The following is a 17,423-nucleotide window of genomic DNA, read 5'->3' on the forward strand; positions in this document are numbered from 1 at the left end:
TGGAACATGTGGCTGACCAGTGTTTCTTGCGTCCCAGGTGTGCCCTGTTGGATTGATTGTTTAAAGAATTTATAGCTTTGAAAGTCTACTCTTGGTTTGAGCCCTAGGTTTAATCTGTGAAGACTGTATTTGGTGTTAAAAAGGATAACCCAATATAAAGATCGGAGAGCTGTCTATGGGAGACAAGCAAGCCATTTTGAAGCTGAGAAAAGAGGGAACATCTATCTGAGCCATTGCACAAACATTGGGCATAGCCAATACAACAATTTGGAATGTCCTGAAAAAGAAAGAAACCACTGGTGTGTTAACAACCAAACATGGAACAGATCGGCCAAGGAAAACAACAGCAACAGTCTTCGGTAGGGAGGATCTGAGTTCGACTACGCTATATAGGCATAGGTGAAACCCCCAACAGATTAGAAGTTGGAGATAGCTTATTACATAGCCAATGGATTAAAGCTTCAGATGTACACTGGTCAGCCATAACGTTAAAACCACCTGCGTACTATTTTGTATAGATCCCCTCTGTGCGGCCAAAACAGCTCTGACCCGTCGAGGCATGGACTCCACAAGACATCTGAAGGTGTGCTGTGGTATCTACCACCAAGACGTTAGCAGCAAATCCTTTAAGTCCTGTGCGTTGCGAGGTGGGGCCTCCATGGATCGGACTTGTTTGTCCAGCACGTCCCACAGATACTCAATCGGATTGAGATCTGCAGAATTTCAAGGCCAAGTCAACACCTTGAACTCTTTGTCATGTTCCTCAAACCATTCCTGAACTGTTTTAGCAGTGTGGCAGGGTGCATTATCCTGCTGAAAGAGGACACTGCCACTAGGGAATATTGTTGCCATGAAGGGGTGTCAAAGTAACATCCACATGAATGCCAGGACCCAAGGTTTCCCAGCAGAACATTTCTCAAAGCATCACATTGCCTCTACCAGCTTGCCTTCTTCCCATAGTGTATCCTGGTGCCATCTCATCCCCAGGTAAGTGATGCACACACACCCAGCTGTCCACATGTTGTAAAAGAAAATGAGATTCATCAGACCAGGCCACCTTCTTCCATTGCTCCTTGGTCCAGTTCTGAGGTTCACATGCCCATTGTAGGAGTTTTCGGAGGTGCACAGCAGTCAGCACCGATTGGTCTGACTGCTACGCAGCCCCATACACAGCAAGCTGTGATGCACTGTGTGTTCTGACACCTTTCTATCAGAGCCAGCATTAACTTTTTCAGCAATCTGTACTACAGTAGCTCTTCTGTGTGATTGAACGAGAAGGGCTCGCCTTCTCGCCCCATGCACTTCACTGAGCCTTGGGTGCCCATGACCCTGTCACCGGTTCACTGGTTGTCCTTTCTTGGTCCACTTTTGGAAGGTATTAACCACTGCATACCAGGAACACCCCACAAGACCTGCCATTTTGGAGATGTTCAAGTACTGCCGTTCAATCTTCTAGACATCACAATTTGGTTATTGTCAAAGTCAACAAGATCTGTACGCTTGCCCATTTTTCCTGCTTCCAACACACCAACTTCGAGAACGGACCGTTCACATGCTATCTAATATATATATATCCCACCCCTTGTAACCAAATAATCAATGTTCACTTCAACTGTCTGTGGTTTTAATGTTATGGCTGATCGGTGTGTATATAATATGTGCATATTAGAATAATGTTTGCTACTGCCATTTATGCCAGTCATTTATGTTTTAATATGTTTTGGGCACAAATGATAAGATTGACATCTGATAAGTACTAGGTGCACTTTGGAAATATATCTTTACTACAAATTTGTCTTTTTAAAATATATTATCCGAATAACATTTTCAGATTTTTTTTTGTTGTTGTTGTGATTTTACTAGTAAACACAAAATGGAAACTGGTAAACAATTTCTCAAGTTGTGTACTCAACTAATTAGCTTTATCAACTTGTACAAATTATCATTATAAAGTAGACATGTTTGTTAATGCCTAGACCTGGTTTAGAATTGATTAAAAATTATAATAATAATAGCATTCTCCAGACTCAGCTCTCCTTCAGACAGACCACTATTTCCTATCTTTCTATTTTTAGTCGGCCAAATGACCCTAAATTAGGCTGTCTGGGATTTCTTAAAGGGATAATATGCAGCCGGTTGTCTCTGGAGCTAACCGAGCATTTTATTCCAAATGTTAGCCTTCCTCCTGTCGTGAAGATGGAGATTTTGCTACGCGAATATACTCATGTTGGTCCTTGAAAAAGATTTTTCAGGGGTAAGATTAATTAAACGTTTATTTTCCCATGTTAAATAGGTTTCTGAGGGTTGTTGCAGGGTAGCACAGTGGGCTGTTTGCATGCAGTCGCAATAATAATAATAATAATAATAATAATAATAATAATAATAATAATGATAAATGAAGCAAACGTGTGTTTGTCTTATTCTCTTAACATTGTGCTGTCTGTCTATAACAACACCACGCCATTTTTACTACTCTTCATCTAGTGTAGGCTGAATAACACACCTAACGCCATTACTGTTAGTCTTCCTGTTTTAAACCATATTTCACATCAGTGCTACGTTTACTGCATTCCTGATTGGACTACATTACTTCCTTTAATGCTTATTGTGTTCAGCTAGAGAGAGAGATAGCTTCCCAAAAAGGCTCCCAATTCCTCCGTGTCATAAATATCCGTTAGTATTTCACTACATTAAGCTGGGGAATGTGATCTCAGTGTCATATGGGCAGATCCGCCATTTTGGCAGTTAGTCAGGCACCTCTTCTAAACCAGTAGTTGTGAAAGTTTTTGTAGCTGTGCTTCTCTTTAACTGTAAAATAAATCCCAATAAGACCCTACATTATTATTATTATTTAAATGTGTGCGATAATAATGTGTATTTATTATTAAAACCATAGAGCGCTTTATTCCTGAACTCTCCTCTGACAAAATGACACTATTTACATGCGACTTCTTTTTGACTTATTGAGGTTTAGTTTAAAGCTGCAGTGCTCGATTTCTTTTAACGTCTCACTAGTACACGTTACCTGAAATATATGCAGAACTAGATTTTAAAAAATGGTTTAAACCGTGATTTCAGCACATGTATATTACGTGGCTGAGAAAACCCGTTTGGGAAAGTGTTGTGTTACCTTGTCTGTGTTTACATTAGTGATGTGTCGTTCATTTTGAACGAATCTTTAATATGACTCGGGAACAGCGAGTTGTCAGAGAGTGATTCGGTAATTTATGACCGCGCATGCATGGCAAAAACCCCATAGCTTCTGTGCAGTGAACAGAAATGATTAGTTCGGCTCTGGTCTTCGGGTCCGAGTCATTCGTTCATCACTTCACAGCCCCAGCACAGATTGCATTCAGCCTATGGGGCTGTAACGTTATGAACGAACGACTCAAACCCGAAGACTTGAGAGCTGAACTAATCATTTCTGTTTCCAGAGAACAGACGTGACAAATGTGACGTGACAAAAGAAAGAACGACTCTAATTGGGAGGTGACATGAACTAACAGACTGTATAGCCTGAAGACCCAGCTAAGCTATTAATTAATCATTTTTGTTTCTCATAATTCGGCCGTATTAGCCTGTAGTTTATTTTTTATTCCAAATGTGATCACCATTTGCGTAAGTACTAGATGTGTTGGGGAATTTAACATGTAACATTTTAATTATATTCTGCTGAAATGAACGAAATGACTCTAAAAAAAGATTTGTTCATTTTCAAATGATCCAAACTGCCCATCGCTAGTTTATATGTGGTTATACATATGCAATACATATGCATTGAAGTAAAATCAGAATAAATCTAGGCAGTGCTTTTAAAATGTGGTGAAATTTCTTACTGGTAGAATGGGATGAAACTGTCCTCTGAAAAACTCTGATAAAAATAAACTGATTTTATCAGATAAACTGATAAAAATGATAAAGATTGCTCAAGTGGCTGACTCGACTTAACAATTCACCTAAACATAGCCAGGTACAGCGACGCTTTGGATGAACCACCTACATGGAAATGTAAGTAGTGCTAGATAACTGTGTTAGGGTTAGGTTACCAGCTAACACCGGTAGTGAGAGTCAGCTGAAAATCTCCTTACACTGGAAAAACCAGGACAGCAAAGTAAACGCACACTTGTTTCGCTCTTGAAGGCACTTTAATTAGGCTCAAAACTACATCTAAAATGTTTCTGTTAACTTGCTAAAAACGGATGGCAGTTAAGAGTTGCGTGCATTGTTTTTCTAAAAGCCTAAAGTTGAACTGTCCGTCTGGGGTAAACCCACAGCGTAAAAGTTACACACGTGAATAGTAGAGCATTGCAAGAACATATTTTACTGCTAAATTACAAAAAGCTCTAATTTCCAAGAAATGCAAAAACAGAACCTCTTCTAAACACTTCTATTTCTCACGTTAGCCGTCGTGTCTCTCTCTCTCTCTCTCTGTCACTCAGTAAGTTTACATGGACAACAATAATCCGATATTAACCCGATTTAGAAATACTCGGATTAAGAAACCACCATGTAAACAGTGATTATTGATTACCTTATCTGAAGTAAACACAACTCGAATCAAGACATGCGGAGGAGTACTACTGTTTTAGTCGCATTATCGATGTGTATTACAGACATGTAAACACCTTAATCACACTATTAACATCGTGTGGGAGTTGTCACCGCCTTTTGCAACAGAACGTACATACACTGCAGTGCTCAACCGTTTGATGGCAAACAAGAGAGCATGGCTGCGTCCAAAACCGTGTACTTACCTACTATATAGTAGGTGAAATACACATATTTTGGCTACTATATAGTAGGTAAGTGCGCGGTTTCGGACGCAGCCTACTACTTCAAGCAGTCGTCTATTAGCACGTATAGCATGACAAATAATTAACCGCACTTGAAGCTTTTGTAAAATTTAAAATGAAACACCCAAAACTGTATGTGGTACCATAACGAAGATGAACTGTATGTTGATATGTGAAATTCTGGAGGGAACGTCGGACGGCATGGCACTTAATGACCTGTGACCTTAATTGATCTCTGTTCTATAACATGTAAAACGGGAACATGAAAGGAATATTCTAAAAGCAACTCATGTTGCTTAACCTTAATCACAATATTGTCTTATATTTACACCAATTCACATGCTATATTTACACCAATAGGGAAATTATTTTGGTTGTTCCGTTCAGTAACTTGCAAAATAGTCTTTTTTAAAATAAAACCCAAACGGATCGTGTCGAGCTGACAGAAATGCTATGGTAACTCACATAACCGGTCTTTCCAGCCGTGCTGAGCAGAAAAGCATCTGGTCAATGGTTAAGTCAGATTCACTCCCAGACAGCTGTCGGATTTGGAAACGTCTCCCGTTCAATCTGTCAGGATATTAATAACGAATGGAACATTACAGAATTGGGATATCTGTACAGAATTATACAATGGTCTTTAGCACAGAAATGAGATATTGCATCATACACCAGATAAGAATAAAACTTTTAAAGAAAACAAAGCAATGTGGGAGAAATAAATATTTAGCTTATTAAATTTTTTAAAAAGTGGAGATTTCAACTTGATGTGCACCAGTAACGATAACGTGTACTATATATACACACTGTAATACACTACTGTAATACATTACCTCTACCTCCATTTTGATTTTCTGTCATCGTTTTGTGTCTTTCACGTTTTTCAGGAATGCAGTCAGCAACAGAGGAGAACAGTTGTGATGGCACCTCGGGTGTGCCTACGGGCACGATGGTGCAAGTGTGTTTCCCCAATGTGCAGACATCTGTGCTGGACAGCCTTAATCGACAGCGTGAGGATGGGCAGCTGTGTGACCTCTCCATACATGTGCAGGGACACGTTTTTAAAGCCCACCGCTGCGTGTTAGCTGCCTCCTCTCCGTACTTCCATGACCAGGTGTGTCTTTTACTCGGTAACATCAGTGATTGTTTAGAACTAAATAATGGCAATAAGCTACTTATATATGTCTATTTATTTACAGTATCTCACAAAAGTGAGTACACCCCTCAAATTTTTGTAAATATTTGATTATATCTTTTCATGTGACAACACTGAAGAAATGGCACTTTGCTACAATGTAAAGTAGTGAGTGTTCAGCTTGTATAACAGTGTAAATTTGCTGTCCCCTCAAAATAACTCAACACACAGCTATTAATGTCTAAACCGTTGGCAACAAAAGTGAGTACACCCCTAAGTGAAAATGTCCAAATTGGGCCCATTATTTTGAGGGGACAGCAAATTTACACTGTTACACAAGCTGTACACTCACTACTTTACATTGTAGCAAAGTGTCATTTCTTCAGTGTTGTCACATGAAAAGATATAATCAAATATTTACAAAAATTTGAGGGGTGTACTCACTTTTGTGAGATACTGTATATATTAAATATTCACTTTATTAGGAACACCTGTACACCTGCACATTCTAATCAGCCAATCATGTGGCAGCAGCACAATGCATAAAATCATGCAGATACAGGTTTTATTGCAAAAATAAACAGTACTGATGGTACCATGAACATGTACTGCACTTTTTTAAAGATGAAATAAATATATTCATTATAATCTATATTAACTATTAATAAATATTAAAGTAAATAAAAGAGATGCATCCAAACGGAACCAAAAAGTAACGTTCCAAATACCAAATAAAAATAGAGATGTCCAAAATGAATCAAAAAACACTTCAAATAACACTAATAAAATTAGTCAGTGATTTTGCCTCTAGAAGCCGCTCTTGTACTGTATAATGACAGCGGACCCTTCTCAGCCGCTCCCGCAAGGGATGCAACCGGGAAACACTATCGGTGTGGATTTTTCCTGATAACCCGATTAGTTCCAGCAAAACCGATCAATCGGTCAACATCTAGTATATCATATAAGTATATCAGGAAATAGGAATTTGACATTCTTTTCCCATGCACATACAATAGCTATAAGCCTTCTTGTAAATTGCGGGCTGACTGCTTACAGCATGTCTCTGCTTGTTAGGTGCTACTGAAGAACATGTCCACAGTGTCCATCCCAGCTGTTATGGACCCGCTGGCTTTTGAGCGAGTCCTAAGCTGTGCCTACACCGGCCAGCTGCAAATGCTGCGTGAAGACATCGTCAACTACCTCACCATTGGGAGTGTGCTCCAGATGTGGCACATCGTCGACAAGTGCACAGAACTACTCAAAGAGGACAGAGGCAGTTCCTCTGGGCCACAGGGTACAGGTCCATCCTCAGAGAGCACTAGATGTAGCAGTGTTGCTAACAGGGATGCGTATGGTGCCGAAGGACACACGCAGTCTACGGTGCAACCTCTAAACCGTCCCTCACTGATCGAGAGTCAGTCTCCCAGCAGTACAAACTACTTCAGCCCCAAAGATGCTAGTTTTGGTGGCGCAATGGCGAGTACTGGAACAGTGGGAGATGGAGGCGTACATTCCACTCCTAACTACTGCATGCCTTCCAGTCGAGAAGATGCTTTCCTAATCGATGAGGAGGAGGAGGAGGAGGAGGAGGAGGATGAGCTTGTGTACCCAAGGAAACAGGAGCAGGGGAGCGGCAGGAGGAAGAAGCCTATGCCGGCCTCGGATCAAGAAATAGGAGTGAGTGACAGTTTCGGGGTTTCATCCTACCAAGATATAGAGCCCTCGCCACCGCAGAAGCGCCCCATGTACAGTCAGCCGAGCATCATGCCTCGGAAGCAGTGGGTGGTAGTGAAAACCGAGCGCTCCAGGGACGACGACTTCATCGTGGTCTCCGGAGAAGAAGGGGGTGAAAACGAAGATGAGCAAGAGTTAGAGATTGCCAAGGAGCGAGAAAGGGAGAGGACGTTTAATATTTCTAACGTTAGGACTCTTTCCGCAGACCTCAGCAGCAGGGAGGAAATTGAAGCACAGGTGAGGATTTTTGTTTATTATTTATTTTTATTATATAGCATATGTTAATTAGCTGGTTGGTGTAGGTGTGAAACTGTGAAGTAAGTAACATTCAATAATGCGCTAAGCATGACATTACACACACACACACACACACACACACACACACACACCTAAATGTGAAGTCACTGTGTGTCGTTGTACGAGTTCCTAAGACACCTAACTTAAAATAACGCTGCATTCCACTAAAACGTAACTAAAAACAAAGAAAGCACCCACTCAAGTCGGAATTCCTACACGTAGGAGTAGGAGTAGGAGTAGGTTGTAGGGATGTCACGATACCAAAAATCTAGTAGTCGGTACCGATACCACCAAAAGTACACGATACTCGATATCAAAGTCGATACCACGGTGTGGAATAAAAATAAAATTAAAACTCTCCTGGAGTATATCTTCATCTGGCTGATGCTGCCAAAAAGAGATAGAGAGAGGGGGGGGTATTTTAGTTGTCAAACACTGTCTGACAATGATTAATAAAGTGGTCATTTTATTAACTTGTAAACCTGTAGAGGTTACAAGTGCTAAGGTGCACTCCTAAATGCACGTGCACACACCCCTTGTACTCTGAATGCAAGCATTAGTTTAAATTCACTGATATTGTGGCAGGCCAGAAAGATTTATTAAAAGCATTAACATTTGAATAATTATTAGTGACATTAGGTGCATGTTGCTGACAGGACACAGGCTGAATGGTGATGCATGGTGGCCCATTAGGAGGTAGTTTATAACATTGCAATGTGTTAGCATCGTTAACAAATAACTGGCTATCGCAAACATTACATGGAGCATAACGTTAGCCGGTTTCACGGCCACAATGCCAGCTGCCTCAAACAAACATAATATAGGACCTGTCTTTCAGGTGCTTCGCCAAATTTCAGATGTTTCCTCGCTTTGTTTGAAATGAACGATAGCATCGGTTGCACACCGGCTTCACAGCATCAATTATATGTTTATCATCCGCCTAGAATGTGAAGTATTTCCATATTTGACTCTTCCTTTGACTTTTCCTTTTGACTTTTCCTCTCAACGAGTCAGGGCGGAGCTAAACGATGGCTTGTTGCCATCTTCTGTAGTTTTTCCCGTGTGCTTGTAGGCGTTCTTCTTCTTCTTTACCACTTGTGGACCAACTAAAACACTTGCACGTATTTGCTGCCCCCTTCAGTTCCGGAAGAATTGCAACCCGGTACATTCATTACCAACGGTACCGATGCTACTGCAGAAAAACAAGTACCGTCATTTTTTAAGAATGTTGGTACCGAAGTATCGGTTCTCGTGACATCCCTAATAGGTTGTTCAATCCAGATAACAATTTAGATCTCTAATGAGGAGTTGTGGCGAGGAAAATCCCACCGAGGAAGAAACCTCGAGGGGAACCAGGCTCAAAAGGGAACCCATCCTCATCTGCATGACAGTGAGATTATAAATCGTTATAGTAGATATTACAATAGTTTAAACGGCCAGCACACTGCATCAATCATTGTGAACCGCGATCAGTTGAGTGTAAAGTGATAATGAGGCTCATATTTAACCGCAGAGCATCTGAGTCTGCTGTTATCACTTACAAATACACAAAAAGAGCAGTCCTTTCTTTTCCCCCAGTAAAAACAGCAGATCTGGAATGATTCACAAGTGCATAAGTGATTTTAACTCTCTGATATTAAATGGAAGCCCTGCCCCCTTCACGCCCCCTCCACCCCCAATTTCATGTTAGTAATGTTCCCACTGACGCACCACCCCGACTTCTGAAAAGCTAAATAGAGAATGTTTTGAGTTCATGAATGTGAAACAAAAGCTATCAATATACAGTACGTTTGACTTGGCTAACATTAGACAATATTAAAATCAGTTAAATATATTTATTTGGGATTCCGCTGAAACATCTCGATCAAAAATGCTCAAATACGGACCATGTTATTTTGGAACTTATTTCACAAGGCCAACAGTGGAGTGTAATGTAAAGAGTTTATATGTTATGATAAGCCGGGTAGCTGGGAGACAGAGAACAGAGCGTTAGGCAGACATCTGCCCCGTCTCCGCCGACTGGACTGTAGTCAGGGGACATATTATATTATTATGTAATAATAATAATAATATATTACAACCCCAATTCCAAAAAGTTGGGACAGTATGGTAAATGCAAAAAAAAAACACAACCAAAGATTCATTTGAAATGTAAATTCACCCTGTGCTAAATTGAAAACATATTATTAAAACATTATTTGATGTTTTACTTTGTGAATTGAATATTGAATTTATTTTTGAAAATATACACTTATTTCAAATATGATGACTACAACACACTCCAAAAAAAGTTGGGACAGTCGACTGTTTACCACTGTGTAACATCACCTTTTCTTTTAATAACACTTATTAAGCATTTGGGTGCTGAAGACGAGTTAAGTTTAAGATAAGTTAAGTTTAGCAAGTGGAATTTTCCCCCATCCATCCATTATGCATTTCTTCAGCTGCACAACTGTACAGGGCCTTCATTGCCACATTTTCAATCAGAGACAGGTCAGGTCTGCAGGTAGGCCATGCTAGCACCCGTACTCTCTGCTTACACAACCATGTGGTTGTAATCTGGGCAGAACGTGGTTTGTTGTCCTGCTCTGGATAGCAGCATATGTTACTACAAAATGTGTACATGTCTTTCTGCATTAATGGTGCCCTCACAGATGTGCAAGTTAACTATGCCATGGGCATTGACACACCCCCATACCATGACAGACGCTGGCTTTTGGACCTGACGCTGATAACAGCTTGGCTGTTCCTTTTCCTCTTTGACCCAGAGAACACGATGCCTGTTTTGTCCAAAAACTAGTTGGAATGTTGACTCGTCGGACCACAAAACACGATTCCACTGCGCTACTGTCCATCTCAGATGAAGAAGTCGGCGGCACTTCTGGACAGTGTTGATGTATGGCTTCTGCTTTGCATAGTAAAGCCTTAACTTGCATCTGTCAATGCAGCAGCGTATGGTGTTGTCTGACAAAGGATTCCCAAGCCCATGTCAAGATATCCATTACAGACTCATGAGGGATTTTCAGCCTTGCCCTTTACACACTGAGATTTGACCGGATTCCTTGAATCTTTTAATTATATTGTGCACTGTAGAAGGTGAAATGCCCAAAATCCTACCGATTTGTCTTTGGGGAATGTTAATCTCAAAGTGTTGGATTATTCTCTCGACCCATCCTTGCTCTTGAAGGACTAGGCTTTTTTTGGAGGCTCCTTATATCCCATGATTAGACGATTGCCTCACCTGTTTCACATCACCTTCTTATTTCAACTTGTCACATCGCTATTAGTCCTAAATTGCCCCTGTCCCAACTTTTTTGGAACGTGTTGCATGCATCAATTTCAAAATAAACATTTATCTTCAAAAAACTATACAGTTGATTAGGTAAAACATCAAATACCTTGTCTTTATACATTTTTTTTTGCTTTAAATACAAGTAAAAGTACATTTACAAATCACTCCTCTTTGTTTTATTAGCATTTTCATTCTGTCCCGACTTTTTTGGAATTGGGTTGTATATTATTATATATTATATTATCAGACCTGCCAACCTTTACACATGGACGTAAGAACTCCACATTTTAACATCGTACGATTGTATGATCAATACCCTAAATGAGCAGTTGTTATCTCCCCAATAAAACGGGGAAGGAGCCATATGAATCTGTAATGAAAGCAGATTTCTGTTATTTGTATGGAAATATGGTATAAATATTGTTTTATTTTGGGGCTCAATAAGGCAGTCTGGCAAAAGCTGAACAGTGCATCGCACATTAGTATAATGTTAATGAACTTGGTCTTTATTTAACAAGCAGTGTTGCCCAGGTCTGCGTGTTGCAGATTTCTACTCTAAATCAGAAGTGTGCACTGATGTTAAAGACTGAGGGGAGAAAATGAAGACCTGAACATTTTGAGCCAGTTTCATGTCTCCTTGTGCGGTTTTTGAGCTGTAGTCGGGGTGAAAATTTGTAGTTGTGCTGAAACTTGGCAAACCTCCCTGCCAGCTTCCATGAGCTGTTCTCTCAGATCCTGGTGCACACAACCTATTCTGAAGCTTTCTCTTTCTTAAACTTAATTTTCAGTCTGAATAATGCATTCGTGTTCCAATCCCTCCAGGATTTCACACTTTTGCGATCGCAGAAATGAACGCAAAATCAAGGAAATACCGCAATATTGGGAAGATCTTGTAGATTTTCAAAATTACTGCAGATTACCGCATCATGTGACGTCATCGCGACACGCATTCAGCCGAAGCCCTCTTCGATTCATGCGTGTCAAATATGAGTACAGCTAAAAAGGTCTCATTTACCAACAAACATCACTGTGAAAGAGCGTGCAAAACAATTTCAAGCCCGGTTGTTTGTCACTTTGTCAATTTAGTCATCTTTTTAATCACATTTTGCTGTTATTATTTCTTCAGGTTGACTACTGCCAATCACCGGAAGACTACCTCAAGTTTGAAAGTGGCTTGATGGACCAAACTTCATCACAGCACACGTTGGAGAACCCGAGCCAGAGTACCAGTCGAGCAGTTACTGCATTACTGAGCTCGGTCCAGACAGCCGCTGCCAGAACACAGCTCTTCCCACTGGACATGCAAGGGAACCAGATTCTTCTCTATAACCAAGCTTCTCCTACGCTTGGCCTGCAAGAAGCTTTGCCTGGGGTGTCATTAAAAGGAACTTCGGAGCACGGAACAGTGCACTTGACTGGGCAGGGTGGAATGGACAGTGGCTTAGACGGGTTCGACGGCAACGGGGCCGGCACCACAGGCAAAGTCTTCATGTGCCACTGTGGCAAAAGGTTTACTCACAAGAGCATGCGAGACCGCCACATCAACATGCATCTTGACCTGCGGCCTTTCCACTGTCCAGTTTGCTCCAAGAAGTTCAAGATGAAGCACCATCTGACGGAGCACATGAAGACACACACTGGTCTGAAGCCCTACGACTGCATTAGCTGTGGGAAAAAGTTCATGTGGCGTGACAGTTTCATGAGGCATCGCTCTCACTGCGAAAGGCACGGTGGCATCAGTGGTACTAGTGAGGCCCAAGGTTCAGAAGGGGCAGTTATTTCCCCTCAAAATCCTCTTCAGCACCAGCCTTCAGGCAACAAAGGTACTCAAGGCAGCATTGGAGGCAGAAGTGGAGTTCCAGTTTTGTCTCCACACCACTCCAGTAGTAGCAGCAGCAGCAGCAGTAGTAGTAGTAGAAGTGGTTTGAACATGGCAGTCCCTGGGTCTCTTTTAGGGATAAATCCCCAAAGTGGAATGTATGGCCATGGCCCTGGTGTTCTTGGGCTAGAGGTAAGCCAGAGCGAATGTGGGGAAGATATAAGCGAGGTTTGTATAGGTGAAAACAGCGTCACTTAACCATCACTTTAGCATCCTTTCAAAAAAGCTAAATATTGCCACGTGTGTATAGTTGTCCGATCGTGATAGTGTCCGTGAGCATGATCCATGTATCAGATAGGAAAGAAAGAATTTATCAATCTTAGAGCATTTATAGTATGTTGATATAGAAAGAGCACTTTGTTGTTTTGTTTTTGTTTTTTTTATTGAACGAAATTCTCCTTGGTGCATTAATGTAAAATAGTGCACAGTCCACAGAATGTTAGAAAAAACTTTCTAATTTAAAGATTAAATAAGAATTGGACAGTTTGTACAAAAGAAAAAAATATATAATCCTGAATATTATTGCAGGGCAAGACATCGCATTACCTCAAAAAGGGAAATATCATGCATGGGCTCTTATTTACACATCTGATGACGCTTTGTGTGTAAAAGCGCATATCTTCAGGCACTTACAGCATATAACGAGAGGACGCAGCTTATCATTTCATCTCGGCTGTTCCGCACAACACAAGGGGATGCGTTCAGAGTCGGCCACTTAAGTCCAAAAATTGATGGCAATATTTACATGAGGAAAGTTCTTATATATTCAGAGATGCTTTACGCACTTGGTAAGTTGATTATCTGGGCATGCCATTTAGATTATGCAAATCACCTACGTGTAGTTCACACCTCCGGAGTTGTCAGATTTTTCTTAAGTAGACATGTTAAGGGACAGGGGTTTATTTAAAATACTTGCCTTTAAAGTCCCCATTAAATCAGTTTTGTGGCTTTTAGTATGAATATGTTCATCTTAAGGTTGTCTGTAAGATAGTGTGGTCCAGAACAATGACAGAATTCACATTTAGAAGATATAAACATTTTTAAAATGTACAGTCTGTCTCTACCACCAATACAGATCAGCAGTTTTGATGCCTTCATTCTGCACTTCAGCTTCTCATCAGATTTCCTGTCCAATCAAATGCTCTCTAGAATCTGACGTTTCCCACCCCCAACATTATAAAAACATTATACAAATCACCTTGCTGAAGTTACCTTGGCTGTGAGGTAAGATAAATGCTATTGGCTATTTAAAAAGTGGGGGGAGCCACTCGATATGTCCCGCCATGACTTCCTGTTTGAGTGGAAATTATGTCAACACATCGAATAACGCTGCGCATATCGAGGCACCTCATGGGGACGTTAAGCTCCCCAGAAAATCAGGGATAGAAAATGCAGACTGAAGATGGAAAAAGTCTTTGTTCGCTTTGGGGGTTTTTTTCCTCCCTTGCTTTCAAATGTAAAACAGTGTAACGTAAAATCAAGAAAGAATTTTAAAAATAACTAATATGATGTGTTGCGGCCTGGAAAAACCCTTCACCTGGTCAACATTTGACATTTTCTACTTCATGTGTTTCTGAAAACCGCAAGTGTTCCTGTACTGAAACAATGTTTCTCTTTTGAACATATTTCATGCAGAAGTAAAGTTTAATATCTGGCAAACCCCCAAAAAGGAGAGAGAATTTTTTTTCAACAAGCCTTCCTCTGAATTTATAACCTTCATACATGGCCAAAAAAAATGGTGCCATTCCGCCTTAAAAGAAAAAAATCTTGAAACTTGCAGAAGTGCAGGGTGTTCAATATTATTTATTTTACATTGTATATATTAGAAACTTTACTTTTGATTTATTATTTAAAATAAGAAAACAAATGAAAATGGCATGGACAAAAATATTGGTACCCGTAACTTAAAGTGCACCTATTGTGGTTTTGAAACGTGCCTAATTTTGTTTTAAAGGTCTCATACAATAGATTTACATGCATCCAAGTTCAAAAAACACTTAAACGTGCTCATAATTTAAACTGCAGCATTACTTTTTTTCCCCCTAGTGTCAAAAACGACTTGTTAAACGATTTGTTCTAAAGGATTCATTCTAAACTCCTCCTTTCAGAGAGCATACTCTGCTCTGATTGGTCAGATGTCCCAGTCTGTTTTGATTGGTCTACCGCTGTCAGCGTGTTTCAAAAAGGAAACGCCCACTACCATAACGACTTTCAGCTCCGTCTGTACACGAGCAGCCGATGAAGACCAGAGGCGGGGCTTTTTGTTACAAACCTACGTAGGTTAGTACAGGAAGTAAAGTCTGGAATTACTAACGACTTGTTTCAGCTGTTCAGAATCGGCTCCTTCTTTTGGGAGTCAATAACTCCGTTTGTCATGCGCTTTGATTTGTGAAACTTTGCAGACGTTTGTACATTCACAAACAGCTCTATAACACACTACATGAAAGGTAACATTAGAAAAACCATAATAGGTGCACTTTAATATTTTGTAGCACAACCTTTGGAGGCAATGACTGCAGTTAAACACCCGTCATGACGTGTGATATATTTTAAAGTTGCGTTTATTAGACATTAATGCAACAAGATGTTCACTGCTATGCAGAGAACTTTCACAAAGTTTGTGTTGGGTCATTCCATCTCAACTGGTCCAATACAGGTTGCTTGATCATGTTTAATTTTATGTGGAATTGTGTGCAATCTTGAGCATTCCATTTGGACTTAGAACTTAAGTCAAAGGAACAAGAATGTGCAAAATGTTTACGCATGTCCATGTACCTTGTAACATGCTCTAGCAATCAGTTTTTGTTGCAAGGAGCTAGGACCATCCTGAGCCGAGATATTGAGGTTCCCGTAAACAGCTGGATAACCAAAATTTGTTGTGTGCCGTGACGCAAAGATGGCCACCATAGTTAAACCAAGTAAAATAAAATAAAAGATTTTAAAAACTGGTGGTTTTTCAATGCCAATAAATAGATGTAATTTCTTAACAAAACAAAAATATGAAAAATTAAAAGTGGTCAAGCAATCAACTTTACAATTATTGGAGCACTTGTGATGGACTGACCCTGTTTTAACGGATGCAGCTACATACCCTGCAAGATATAGCATGAAGTTTGTAATTGATGGTGTTTCTAGCTGGAACCCGAATAGACTGCAAGCAAAACAAAACAATGCAGTACATAGATCGAGTGTAAAAGGTCACTGTGGTTAACACTGTGGTTAGACCTCCAATAAACATTGGTTTAAAAAAAACTTTCTCCTGTGACCCAATCTGCATCTCAGATAACCTCATGGGTTGAGAAACTATGTCCTAAACTGATTGTTGTAGATTAGTTAGTCTACTGTGGCGATTACTGTGATTTAGAGAAAGTTCTGTGAAGCCCTGGCATTTGAGAGGGAATTATATTTATTATATGAAGTATATTTATTTGACTTTCCTTCCAAGCTTTTTCAGCATGGCACTCTCATGAAAAAATAAAATGATTTAGTAGTGAACTAAATAGTGCACACGTACAGGTTCTGTAGTGCCGTTCTCTCACAGCGGCTTTTCAGCTCCTCACTGCATATCACCCAGCGCATGAATATCCTGTTGTTAATCACACACAGGTGTCTGCGTTCATCACATCGTCACACCACACGTTCTCCACGACCCCTCTACCCTTTCACAGCCAGACCGTGATCACAACCTGAGGTACATCAGTCTTCAGTAAACTCACCAAAAGATGGGCCATTATTCCCCACATTCCAGCAATTTGTGTTTTTATGATAGAAATGATGCGTTTGGTTTGTTTATGAAATTTCCCAGCCTGGGACTTGGCCATACATTTTGTATAGTTCTGGAGATTTGTACAGTTTTACCTGTTACCAATACCAATGTATAGTGTTAAGCCATTGGCTTGATATTTGGCTTTTGTGTTTTTTGTTTTTTTTTGTACTAGAAAGATAAATATCCATTCAAAGTCTTAACACTTCTCTGTAATATCTTCATGTGATTATAAACATAAAGTGTTCTTACTTTGTGAGCATTAGGAATTAATTAGAGATGCACCGATACTAAATTTCTCAGCCGATACTGATAGCCGATTATTCAAAGTGATATCGAATGATATCTATAACCGATGCCTATAGTTCTGCCTTTTATGCCTGCTTTTAAATTAATAATAATTAATTCCACAATTCTGAAAGAAATGCAAATAAAAACTTTATTCTCTCCATTTCAACAAGTTGTTTCAAGGTAACTGGTCTCGTAAACAGAAAGTACATTACTCTAACATTAACACATGAACTAAATTC

At 40.1% G+C, this 17,423-nt stretch overlaps 1 protein-coding gene across 1 annotated transcript; it reads left to right on the forward strand.

The window, feature by feature from the left end:
- Positions 1-1,869: 1,869 nt before the first annotated feature.
- On the forward strand, positions 1,870-13,651 carry zbtb22b (zinc finger and BTB domain containing 22b). Its single transcript, XM_053638527.1, has 4 exons — positions 1,870-2,254; positions 5,681-5,907; positions 7,003-7,899; positions 12,378-13,651. Exons 2-4 carry the CDS (start codon positions 5,683-5,685, stop codon positions 13,326-13,328), a joined length of 2,073 nt encoding a protein of 690 aa, XP_053494502.1. The 5' UTR covers positions 1,870-2,254; positions 5,681-5,682; the 3' UTR covers positions 13,329-13,651.
- The last annotated feature ends 3,772 nt before the right edge of the window (positions 13,652-17,423 follow it).

The sequence above is a fragment of the Ictalurus furcatus genome, chromosome 12, assembly GCF_023375685.1.
Source record: "Ictalurus furcatus strain D&B chromosome 12, Billie_1.0, whole genome shotgun sequence".
In the NCBI taxonomy this organism is placed as follows: Eukaryota; Metazoa; Chordata; class Actinopteri; order Siluriformes; family Ictaluridae; genus Ictalurus; species Ictalurus furcatus.